The 12658-nt window shown below is 48.3% G+C and overlaps 1 protein-coding gene across 6 annotated transcripts in view; it reads right to left on the bottom strand.

Moving 5' to 3' along the window:
* The window catches only part of FHAD1 (forkhead associated phosphopeptide binding domain 1), a 119075-nt gene that overhangs the window by 53985 nt on the left and 52432 nt on the right, over positions 1-12658 (bottom strand). For 5 of the 6 annotated variants that reach the window (XM_020281623.2, XM_020281617.2, XM_075994253.1 and 2 more), the window contains 5 exons: positions 11959-12089; positions 9531-9620; positions 8069-8173; positions 2579-2686; positions 682-765 (listed from right to left, as the gene is read on the bottom strand). In XM_020281623.2, coding sequence (XP_020137212.2) covers positions 682-765; positions 2579-2686; positions 8069-8173; positions 9531-9620; positions 11959-12089 — 518 coding nt within the window. The remainder of the gene's footprint in view (positions 1-681; positions 766-2578; positions 2687-8068; positions 8174-9530; positions 9621-11958; positions 12090-12658) is intronic. The other variant, XM_075994257.1, reaches the window with a different exon arrangement.

Raw genomic sequence — 12658 nt, 5'->3', positions numbered from 1 at the left:
GGAGGAGGGGACTGGAGAGTGGCAACTTAAGTCCCGTCTGAGCGGGGGATGAGGGAAGTCCCGGCATGCTTTGGTGATGGATCTGAGGGGGGACGTCAGGCCTGTCACCAGGACACTTCCCAGGACCAGAGATTATTCTCAAGAGCGAAGGCCTGTGAGTTTGCTCCGGGCCCCTGCGTGGCGGCAGTGACTCTGACGCTGGGCTCGGTGCCGTGAGCTCACAGACAGAAGCTCAGGCTCTCCTACGTCTGGCGAGAGCCGCCCACGGCGTGTTTTCTTACCTGTCTTTGACACGGAGGCTTGGAGAGAGGAATGAGAACTCATTCTCAGTCCACCCTGCCTGCCGTCGGCGGAAAGAACACGCTGGAACCCCCCGGCTGTGAAGAGACAGCCCCTCCCCTCGCTGCGCCAACGAGGGCCAAACGTGCATGTCTGGGGACAGGAACTGAGCCTGGATGGTTTAATTTGATTTTCGTGGAAACATTTCAAGGGAGTTTAACTGGCTTTTACTTTAAAAGCCAGGAAATCCCATAAAATCAAAACAAATCTTTATGGTGTAGCAACAGTGTGAAAAATATGTGCCACCAACAAAAACAGAAGCATATGCTCCCGGGGTCTGGAATCCGGATCCCCGAAGGGGAAGACAGCGGAGGCTCCGCGCGGCGAGGGCGGCAGACTAACCTGCTGGTCGGTGATGGCCTTGTCCTGGACCACCTTCGCCCGCCCGTAGGTGGCCTTGATGACCTGGCTCCTGAAGTGCTCCAGCTGCGGCAGAGGGAGGGCAACAGTGTCAGGGGGCCGCGGGAGGTGGCAGGCGGGGGCCGCGGGAGACGCTGCTAGCAGGGTCTGCGCGGCAGGCGGGCCTGAGCGGTGGCTCTGTGCCATCGGAACTTCCGCCGCTCGCCGGACGTGGCAGAAGTGGACCAAAGGCCGGGGGGAAAGAGAGCAGCAGGCTTTAATTACTTTCCAGGCGGGCCCGCCTCGCCCGGCCATGCCTGCGGCCAGCGCGCACACATGTCTCAGCCCTCGCTAGAGCCACTGGCTGCCAGTTATCCAGTGGGAAGTCTGGGGCCGAGAGCGCTCTTCCGCTCCTGCTAAGTCGGCACCAGACTGCGAGATAAATATTGAGGCTGTCAGCGCGAGGAAATTATGCAGTCAGCGCGGGGCCTGGGGAGAGGAGGACGCTCTCTCTTTGGAAAGCCACTGTGTGCCTCGCCCTAGCGTCCTGAAGACCCCGTCCACCGCGTCACCTCTGTGCGCCTGGAATGACACTGGGGGTGACAGTGGTGGACATTTGAGTTTCAGTGGGTGGGGACAAAGCCCCAGTCACACTGCCTGGTTAAGGCTTGGCGGTAGCACATGGAAGGGCTTTGGGAGCCGGGCTGGTGCTGTAGAGGGATCTTAATCTTTTTTGGTGGTTCACAAACCCCTTTGAGAATCTAATGAGTGACACAGTGGACCTTCCCTCCCAGAAGTAGAGTACAGTCTCACACACACACACACACACACACATACGCAAAACGTCTGTGGCTCCCCTGGAGCCATGGTTGCCAAGGAGACGGTCCCTTGTGCAGGAGTCCAGGCTGGGCTGCCCTTGGTGGCCGTATTCTGGAGGGTCATGCCCTCCCGCTTGGTTCCCTGTTTGCTCTCGCTTAGCCTTTGGCAGAATCTCTGCACGTTCTGGCCCTGGCGACTGTGCCACGTGTAACAGGGAGGGCCACTGGGCCGTCCTGGGCCAGAGCTTCCGAGAAATGGCGCCTCCAGACCAGCTGGGGCAGAGTGGCTCGCCCCCCGCCCGGAACTTCTCCACTGAGCACGCACTGTAGACACCCTGGGTTTTGCCTTATTAAGAGAAGTGGCACTTCATTATAGACCCCGACTGTGACATCTGCTGGGGCCCGAGGGGAAGAAAGATTGCGGCAAATGTGAAGACAAAAAATGTTGGGGCCGGGCGTGGTGGCTCACGCCTGTAATCCTAGCACTTTGGGAGGCCGAGGCGGGCGGATTGCTCAAGGTCAGGAGTTCGAAATCAGCCTGAGCGAGACCCCGTCTCTACCAAAAATAGAAATAAATTAATTGACCAACTAAAAATATATATACAAAAAATTAGCCGGGCGTGGTGGCGCATGCCTGTAGTCCCAGCTACTCGGGAGGCTGAGGCAGTAGGATCGCTGAGCCCAGGAGTTTGAGGTTGCTGTGAGCCAGGCTGACGCCACGGCACTCACTCTAGCCTGGGCAACAAAGTGAGACTCTGTCTCAAAAAAAAAAAAAAAAAATGTTGGGGAGAAAGTACTAGAAACACCATAGGGGTCACAGGACCCGGTTAACTGGGCAGGCACTGAGCCAAGATTGGCTGCTCCATCAGGGCACACCATTAGGGTGGGAAGCCTCCCAGCAGGAGAAACCTCTTTAGTGACGTCCACTGGGACCAGAAGCCGCAGAAAGCCTCTGCCAGGAGATGAACGGGAGGAGGACAGCCGTGGTGTCATTCGGCTGTCCTCCTCCCTCAGGCTGCCGCTCGGTGCAGAGAATCACTAGGGAACGTGGGCCAGCGAGGGGGGCTCTGGAGCATGCCTACCTGACCTACTGCCCTTTCCAAATTGACTTTAATAAGGCTCTCTCTGTTCCCCATTTCTTGCAGCTGAAGCAATTTCCTTCTGGAATCCTCCTGAAGCTTCTCTTCAACCTGAAATGATGATGAAAGCGTGTGCTTGCTGCTAATGTGGCCATAATGCACTCGGGGAAGTCCCTCTAGGAGGTCTAATGGCCATGGGGGGGGTCCCAGAGGGGCAGGGACAGCTGCAGCCCATGTGGCAGGGGTCACAGGCGTGCACAGGGTGGAGGTGGGCTCGAGAGGCACCGTCCCCTGGGCGAGAGGCCAGGTTCTGCACCCCACCCTCCACTCCCAGCTCAGTCCCTAACAAGCCGGATGACCTCGGGGAAGTCATTTCACTGCTCAGGGACTCAACGTCCTCATCTGTCAAATGGGACGGCCATACTATTCCCCTCCTTGAAGCGTTACTGTGGGGATTAAGCATGCTTAGCGTAGTGCCAGCACTCCGTGAGGGCTCTCTAGGTGTGCTAGGCATTGTTGGAACCTGCAGAAGGTGGGTGGGAAGAGGCACCACACAGCATCATTCCACTACTGTAAGTAACTGGCCCTTCATGGGTACTTGGTACTATTGGGTTTTTAATTGTAACTATTTGTGGGTGCCACTTTTAGCACTCTTGCCGCTCTGGGAGGCTTGATACACAATGGCTATTAAAGAATTGCAGCCTACAAAAGACGTTCTACGCGGGGTGGGGGTGGGGGCACTGCCATTCGCTCCCCTTGCCTGGCCACTGGCGACTCTGGGTGAGCTTGGGCGTGTTCGCTGCTACCCTCTGCTGGCTGTTACAGGACCCTGCAGCTGCTCAGTTCCTTTTTAAACAATAAACATGTTTTGAGCACCTGCTGGGCTGGGGCTCAGCCACCAGCAGGAAATGAGGCAAACTCTCCGGAGTGAGAGGATTTTGTGCTGAAACAACTTCAGAGGAAGGGTCACACGGATGTGATAAAAGAGCTTCAGAGCTTTCTTCTGAGCAGGGTGGGGCCAGCACTTCATAAGGCAGTTTAGGAAGCACCTCCAGCTGGCTGGGCCCCCTGGGAAGATCAGCCCGGCTCTCTGGGCCTGGCTCCCTCCCTTTGTTCTCTGCTCCTCATGCCACTGAATGGCCTCCCTGTTCCCCGAGCCTGTTAGTTCTGTTCCCCATGTCACCGCCATCCAGCAGGCCCTGGGCACCCATCCAGAGACGTACTGAGAGCTGCCCTGTGCGTGGCCTCAGGCCAGGCAGCGGAACCTCTGGCTATGATAACCGGCCTCAACCTCTGGCTGTAATATGTGGCCTCCTTGCCTCCAATTTACTTCCTTCCGGTACACCCTTCACAGTCCCGTGAGAGTTACCGAGCTAAGGGGCAGCACCGTCCTGCAGGACTCTGTGCAGTGATGAAATGCCCTACACCCCCGCTGTCTAAAGGGGAAGCCACTGGCCACATCTGTGTGACCGAGGAACTGAATTTTAAATTTTATTGAATTTCACCTAAATAGTCACGTGCGGCTAGTGGCTACGCCACAGTCACTAGAGACAGACAAACCTGGCTTCCCATCTTGGCTTTGCCACTTACTGACGGTGGCTTCAGGCTGGTTACTTTACTCTGAACCCTGATTCCCCCATCTGTAAAATGGGCATAATAATTTCTCGATCGTAGAATTGTAAAGACGAAAAGAGATTAAATGTTTGGCGTAATGCCTACTCCATGAAAAACTGCAGTGATCATTTTCAACATTAGTAGTAGTAACAAAGTTAATCACCTATGCCCCTCAAAAGCCTTCAGAAGCTCCCCTCAGTCTAGGGCAGTATTATATAGCCTAAGCTCTGAAACCAGTGAAAAACACCAAGCCAAAGAATCAAGAAGTCCATACGAACTCAAAACAAGATAAATAAACTCACACCTAGATGAAGCATAATAAAATTGCTGTAAATCAAAGGAAAAGAAAAAAATTTTAAAAACATCCAGAAATTAAAAAAAGACATTACACACCAGTGCAATGGGCAGGCTTATAGCTCACTTCTAGATAGAAACAACTGGAGCCAAAAGACAATAGAATTACGTACTTAATGCTGTCTATGATGTGATGAAATAAAATAATTGCCAAGTAGAATTCAATACTAAGTTAAAATATACGAAGAATGAGGTTAACTATTGATATTTCAGACACACGCATGCACATGCACCCCCCCTGCCCCCAATAGAATCTCTCACCGCAGAGCCACACTGAAGGAAAACACTAAAGAATGTTCTTTAGGCAGAGGAAAAATGATCCCACCTGGATGATCAGAGATGTAGAAAAAAACACAACAGTGATGTGTAGCACATGGATATCAACTGTATAAAAATACTATCACTTGGGGTTTCAAACAGAGAGAAGTTTAGAAAATGACAATAATGGCATATAAATCTGGAGGGGGGTAAGTGAAGTAAAAGTGTCAATGTCTAAGGTCATCAAGGAGGAAGTCATAATTATCAATAAATACTGGATTTTGCTAAGTTGGAAATGTTCATTGAAATCTTTACTATAACAACTAAAAGAATAGTATTAATGGAAGAGTGAAAAACTCCATAAACACTGGATTTTGGTCAGTCACCAATGCATGTAATTGTCTTTTTTGTTGTTGTTGTTTAACCAGGACCTTTTCTGGCAAATTGTCTTACAATTACTAAAAAAAAGAGTAAAACAGTGAAAAATTTCCAAGTTAATACGGAGCAAAATGGAATGATAAACACTATCAACTGAAAGAAGGCAAGAATGAAGAGAAAAAGAAATATTGCACAGGCGGAACAACTGACAGTGAGTAAGAAGTTAAATTGAAACCCCAACAAACCAGTGGTTTACATTATATAGAAATGGACTGAAAGACACAGATTGTCAAACTGGATTTTATAGGAACTATATGATGTTTAACAACAGATATAAACTTAACAAAAAGAAAGATTGACAGAAAAGTATGAAAAAGACACACTATAAAGACTCTAATCAAAAGAAAGCCAGTGTAGCTCATGGTACTTTCTTAATGACAAAGTAGACTTTAAGAGAAAAACCTCGCTAGAGATGAAAAGGAATATCTTGTGATGGTCAAAGATTTGGCTCAATAGGAAGTAATAAAATTGTAACTTTATATGCACCCACCAACATAGCCTCAAAATATATAAAGTAAAAATACTAAAAAAACAGAAATAGACAAAGCCACACCATGATGGGATATTTAGACAATATCTCTCTCTCAATGGCTGGAAAAACATACAGACAAAACAAAAAAATCAGTAAGAGCATTTAAGTTCTGAACACTATGTGCAAACTGGATTAAATGGATATATATATATATATATAGAACACTGTTCCCAATGACTGTAGAATGCATATTCTTTTCAAGTACTCGTGTGGAACCAAAATTGACCACATGCAGGTCATAAAACAAGCCTCAATTAATATAAAAAGATTGAAATCACACAGAGGATGATCTCTGACCACAGTGTAAGTAAGCAAGAAATCAATAACAAAAGGGTAACCAGAAAAATCCTCATATATTTAGAAGTTAGGAAATAACTTCATAATAACCCATGGATCAAAGAGGAAATCAAAATGGGATTTGGAAAATATTTTTATCTTAATAGTAATGAAAATACTGCATACTAAAACTTGTGGAATGCAGCAAAAGCCTTGCTTAGAGGAAAATTCATAGCCCAGGGAGCAGTGTGATTTCACATTCATGACTGCAACTATTTTAAAGAAAAATATACCCAAGTAAATTCATTTTCATTGAGAAGGCATTTTCCATAGTGAAGCTCATTAAACCAATGGTTCAACAGATTTCCACAGGTTTACATTTTAATTTTTATTCTTCTAAGCTTATTTTTATTTGGATCAATTCTTTTCTGGATAAATTGTACAATTATGACTTGATTCATCTATAAGTTTTTCTGGTCCCTATAAAATATTTAGCAATCACAGCTCTGTCGTTGTGTGCTTTGTGTCCCTCATTTTGGCTAAGTTCATTATTTTTTTCCCAGATTATATTTCGTACATCTAAACTTTTTCAAGAATATTTGATTTTTCTCTCAAATTTTAGTTTGTGTGGTTTTAACTGTTGGTTTTAATTTTGTGTTAATTATTTCTCCAAGTCTACTTATGTCTGGTCAACTTCTGCAGGCTTCCATGTTATCAACAAGATGTGATTTGTCAGGTAGCTTCTTGCCTAGTCTACATTTTAGCTTGTGAAGTTTTAATAGTTTTAGCTTCTGGTGACTAGTCTGACGTTCATATTAACTAAAAATTGGAGAAAATACTGGATCATTTGCTTTTATTTCTCAGATCATCCTGGGGCAATTCCCCTCAGGTAGAATTCCCTTGCCTTTTAGATTTTCTCTGAAAGTATTCTTAGTTTTCTCAAGGACAACAGTCTAGACTCATCAAATAAAGTAGATGATTCAAGTTGAGAGAGTATAGATTCTGCCCACACTGCTCAGGACCCTTAAAGGTATTTTCAGTTTAGAAAATTTTAAAATATGTGTGATCCAGAAGTATACTTTGTACAACTCTTCAATTGGTTATAGTGCCCAAACAGGCCACCGCTGGTTTAAAACAACAGAACTTTCTGTGATGATGGGAAAATTCTGTCTCTGAACTATCAGTAGCCACGAGCCACGTGTGGCTATTGAGCACTTGGAATGTGGCTAATGCAAGTGAGGAGCTAAATTTTGTTTTATTTACCCTTTTTTTTTTTGGGACAGAGTCTGTCTCTGTCACCCCGGCTAGAGTGCGGTGGCATCATCATAGCTCACAGCAACCACAAACTCCTGGGCTCAAACAATCCTCCTGCCTCAGCCTCCCGAGTAGCTGGGACTACAGGCGTGTGCTATGACGCCTGGCTAATTTTTCTATTTTTTGTAGAAATGGGATCTTGCTCTTGCTCAGGCTGGTCTCGAATTCCTGAGCTCAAGTGATCCTCTTGCCTCGGCCTCCCACGGTGCTACGATTACAGGTGTGAGCCATCATGCCCAGCCTTTTTTATTTTCTTTTAATGAATTTAAACTTAAGTAGCCATGTGTGGCTATGGCTACTGTGACGGATAGCACACGTCTAGAGTATGCGACTAAAGATTTTTTCCTGTGATGAGAAGGGACATTAAAACAATCAAGCAACACTAAACCCACTGGGATCTGGAGGTAGGTGGGTGGGTCTCATTACAAAAAAGCAAGAGGCAGTGTTAGAAGGCAGTGTGCGCAGTCATTACTCACGGGAGCTTTGGAGTCAGACCCACCTGGGTTCAAATCCTGCCACGACTACTTTATCTGAGTGAACCTGGGTCCCTTTCTTTCCCTCTGCGAGCCTCAGTTTTCCCCAGGGTGAGAGGGGCTGATACCAGCATGGACCACATGGGGTCCTCTTGAGGGTTAACGCTGATGACAGCGGGCTGGGGGTGTCAGGTAGTGCTTGACCATTGGGCGGAACCATCCTTGCCTGCGTACCTTGCTCTTTTCTCGCAGGGTCTTGGAGATCATGCTTTGCTCAGTACAGCTCTTCCTCAGCTCCTCCCGAAGCCTTTTCATTTCTTTCTCCATGTCTTGCATTTGCTGAAAAATTCCAACAACAGAGGAGTCAACTTCCCAGACGGCAGCAGGAGCCGCCTTCTGCTCTGAAAGGTCTGAGCCCTTAGAACCCCCTGGTCCCGTTCATTAAGGTGGAAACCTCGTGTGGGATTAGCTTGTTTGCTTATTTATTTAACCAACCTTAACAGGTCAAGGTAAAAATAGTTTGTTGTTTTTTTTTTGTAGAGACAGAGTCTCACTCTGTTGCCCAGGCTAGAGTACAGTGGCATCATCATAGCTCACAGCAGCCTCAAATTCTTGAGCTCAAGTGATCCTCCTGCCTCAGCCTCCTGAGTAGCTGGGACTGTAGGAGTGTGTCACCATGCCCAACTAATTATTATTATTATTATTATTTTTAGAGACAGGGTCTTGCTGTGTTGTCGAGGCTTGTCTGGAACTCCTGGGCTTAAGTGAACCTCCTGCCTCAGTCTCCCAAAGTTCTGGTATTACAGGTGTGAGCCACTTCACCCAGCCTAATTTTAATGGTCCTATTTTCATTGTATTTATTTTTATGGTCAGCTTCTATATAAGGCAAATGATAGATAACTTTTTGTTTTGTTTTTATGACTTGGTGTCAAATTGATGCGTTTAAACAAAAATACTGAAGGAAGAAGTTTGTGTCAACAACAGTGCTATGACAAACTTCTGACAGCGGAACATAAGTTTGGGAATCGCAGGTCTGGGGCGGGGACCAGAGGGAACGTCCAGCAGCCTGCGGTGGCAGCTGGCCAGCACCCACCCTCCTCCCTGTGCCAGCCAGTGAGGGGGAAAGAGCCAACGGCCCAGAGGATCCGGAGCGTGTTTTCCGTGGTCTTTTTGTCCATCACTCCCTGGAGGCCAAGGGCAGCAAACCAAGGAATTCTGAGACTACATTAAAAACAATGAACACAGGCCCCAGGGCTTTGTGCTTCATGATGGACCAAGGATCTTACCAAGAACCTGAAGGTCAAAGTCTAGTTTTTTTTTTCTTTTTTTGTTTTTTGAGACGGAGTCTCACTCTGTTGCCCGGGCTAGAGTGCTGTGGCGTCAGCCTACCTCATAGCAACCTCCAACTCCTGGGCTCAAGTGATCCTCCTGCCTCAGCCTCCCGAGTAGCTGGGACTACAGGCATGCGCCACCATGCCCAGCTAATTTTTTCTATATATTTTTAGTTGGTCAGTTAATTTCTTTCTATTTATAGTAGAGGGTCTCACTCTTGCTCAGGCTGGTCTTGAACTCCTGACCTTGAGCAATCCTACTGCCTTGGCCTCCCAGAGTGCCAGGATTACAGGCGTGAGCCACCGCGCCCGGCCCAAAGTCTAGTTTTTCTGGCGGCATCTATGAGCAAGGAAGTTCCGCTTACACTTTTGCAGAGTTTCAGCTCTTTCCCTTCGGCGTCCCTGTGTTCCTTGTGCGCTTCCTCCCTTCTCAGCTCCTCCTTCAGCGCTGAGCACTGCGGGGAAGGACGACAAGGAAAGGGGCGCGTGGCCAGGTGGGGTTGTCTGGAGGGTTCCAAGGCCCCGTGTTAGCCCCAGAGCGTGTCCCGCCTGCTGCTCCAGTCCAGTCACACCCCCCAGGTCCCAAAGCAAGGCCGTCGTGTCTGACGGGCACGTGGGTCCCAGGTCGCCTCCCTCACGAGACCCGAGGAATAGAGATGGCATTTCACCTTCCAGATCCAGCAATCTAAACCACAAGAGAGCTCTGGCGTGGGACAGTCTGGTTTAAGAATACCCACTGATGCCCGCAGAGGGGGCCCTGGCGAGCCGGGACGGCTCTTGGCGTTTCCTGCAATTTACTCCTCAGAGCCCCGGCTGCCCTGGTAGTTAGTGGGAATGAAACGCACAGTTTGGCGGCAGCAGGCACCTAGAACATAAAGATGTGCCTCCTCTTTGACCCAGAAGTTCCACTTTAGGAACATGTCCTAAGGACAGTGACTGGACAGGTCAAGGAACCTGCAGGACCAAGGATGTTCTTCACAGTGTTGTTAGCAACAGTGGGAAAACAAAAAGTCCAGCAACCGGAGGCTGCTTTCTAACAGCATGTGCGTGCAAGAAAATACTACGTGGCTCCTATGACCAATGATAAAAGCTTTTATTCATTAACTTGGGAAAACAGTCACTATTTAAAACTTAAAAATGAGTATAGTTTAAATTTGTTGTTACATATGCCACATATAGTTTTTCTAGGTAATATATAGAAACAAAATTTTAAGAATATATGCTAAAGTATTGACATTAATTTCTTGGGGTAGCGTTTTTCTTCTTATCTCTTTAATTTTGCTTGCCACTATTATCTATGTATTATTCTAAAATGAACACACGTGGCATACGTAATTTGGAAAAGAAAAGAAAGACAGGCGTTTCAAGTGTTCGTTCGTGTAACGCCTTGGTCGCCGGGAGCCCGTGTGCTAACGGCAGGCACAGGCTGGAGAAGAACATAGACCCTGTTTCAAGGTCAAGAGGGAAGGAGAAATGGGGGCAAAAATAACCCCAGTGCACTGCGGGAGGTGGAATCGCCAAACAGGTGCCGTGTCCCTCTATTTCTGCCACCAAGAGTCAGCTCTACCCATCGCCCTCCCCAACACACACACACACACACACACACACACACACACACACACACACACACACACACACACACACACACACACACCCAGCGATCGCACGTTTAATCCAGGAAGTCAATCTGCTCCGGAGAAACGGATGCAGAGGGCTTGGCGAGGCGGCTAACCAGGTGCAGAGGCAGAAGAGCACAGTTAAAATCAGCCTCTCACTTTTCAGAAGATGATTTTGTTATCCCCATTTCACTGATGAGGAAGTGGAGCTCAAATCAGTTACAACAAAACCCAGCTCTGGGCGTTGACCCTGGTCCGTCTGACCCTAAAGCTCCTGCCCGTCCTGCCTTGCCCCAGCTGCAAACTGGGCATTGTCAGCAGCGCCAGATGTTAGTTACTTCTGCCGCCTCCTCTGTGGACCCTCAAGATCTACCCCCACCGTGGCACCCACGCAGGCCTGGCTGACCGACCAGGCAGCCGCTGCGAATCGGGCGTTTGCCACGTGAGATGAAAGCTATTGGGTTTTCCCTGGACTCACTGAAACAGATCACACGGACACTGCTCAATCTTATCCTACAGGGCCAGAGTTCTAAAGTCACAGCACTGAAGGTAAAGTTTGCAAATAATCAAAGTGACATTTCTAAAGCTCTTAACTTGCCTCACAGGTTCATCTCATGCAGGTCAATTCTTACGCACACTAAAGTCTAAGGGAAGAATCGCAAGTCTCCAAGACCAACTGCACCTGGACCTTCACACGTTCTGCTTCGAAGGTAAGTGTGCAAACCGGTGGCGACCGGGACAGAGGTGAAGCCAGCTGTGGTCCTCTTGCACACAGTGAGATTCTATTCTGCTTTAACATTAAGCCTTGCCATGGAAATATATGCTAAGAGGTGTGTTCACGGCTGCGATTAAACCAACTAATTTATAGTGGGTGTTAGAAAATGTCTGCTGGATTTGAATCTACATCTCACTTATTTTGAGCCACATGCGCACTGCTCTTTAAAAAGCTGCAAAGGACTTGGCCTCCCGTTCGTTCCAGTCTTTCTCGGTGGGCATTTCATATATTGGCCCCTCAGCAGCGATCCTCTTAGGCCCTGGGCACGGGCCTCACCACACCACAGCGTGTGTGTGGGGAGTTTAAAGTAAGGGCCCACGGTAAACGAAACGGGCGCGTCATGTGACTTGAGCTGCTTCTCACCCATCAGCGACAAGGGATGCTGAGGCCGCGGACACTCACTGTAGAGCCAAGGGCTTCCAGCTGGTGATCCTTTTCCTTGTTCTGACTTTTCAGTTGGTTCACCTCCTCTTTCAGTTGTTGAACTTGCTCATTCCTTGCTAACACATCTTTTTGCAAAGATGACACCATGCCTGTAAACAAAACAGACTCACCGAGGTCAAAGGGGCAGTAAGGATTACTGTCGCTGCTGCCGCTGTTAGCCAGCTGTGACAAGCCTGGCCCTGAAGAAGGAGGTGTCCCCAAGGATTCCGGAGGCTTGAACGGGGCTGAGACCAATGCCCACCGAATGTCGTTTGTCTAAGGTCTCAAGTGAGAGTAAGGAGAAGCCAGTGAATGCTGCTGGGGACAGGAACCACCTGAGGGGGTCCTTGTGGGCTGCAGAGCTCAGACAGGCAACACGCCAGGCCTGGGGAACAAAGGCCCAGCAGACAGGGACCAGGAGAGGCCATGAGCTGGGCCTGTGGCAGAAGGGGACGTGTTGGGGGCTGTTGCTGGATTAGATGGAGTCACACTTGTCTGAGTCTGTAACTGTCCCTACCACTTACTAGTTCAGTGGTCTTGAACAAGTTACTTAGCCTCCCACTGCATCTGCCGAGTTACTGCAAGGGTTAAATGACAGGATACACATGAAACCCTAGTAGAGTGGCCAACACACAGTGTGTCACCTGGGACCTTTGACTACTTGTGGCAGCCAGCTTCC

The sequence above is a fragment of the Microcebus murinus genome, chromosome 2, assembly GCF_040939455.1.
Source record: "Microcebus murinus isolate Inina chromosome 2, M.murinus_Inina_mat1.0, whole genome shotgun sequence".
Taxonomy (NCBI): Eukaryota; Metazoa; Chordata; class Mammalia; order Primates; family Cheirogaleidae; genus Microcebus; species Microcebus murinus.
This window is presented reverse-complemented; position numbering and strand designations above follow the sequence as displayed.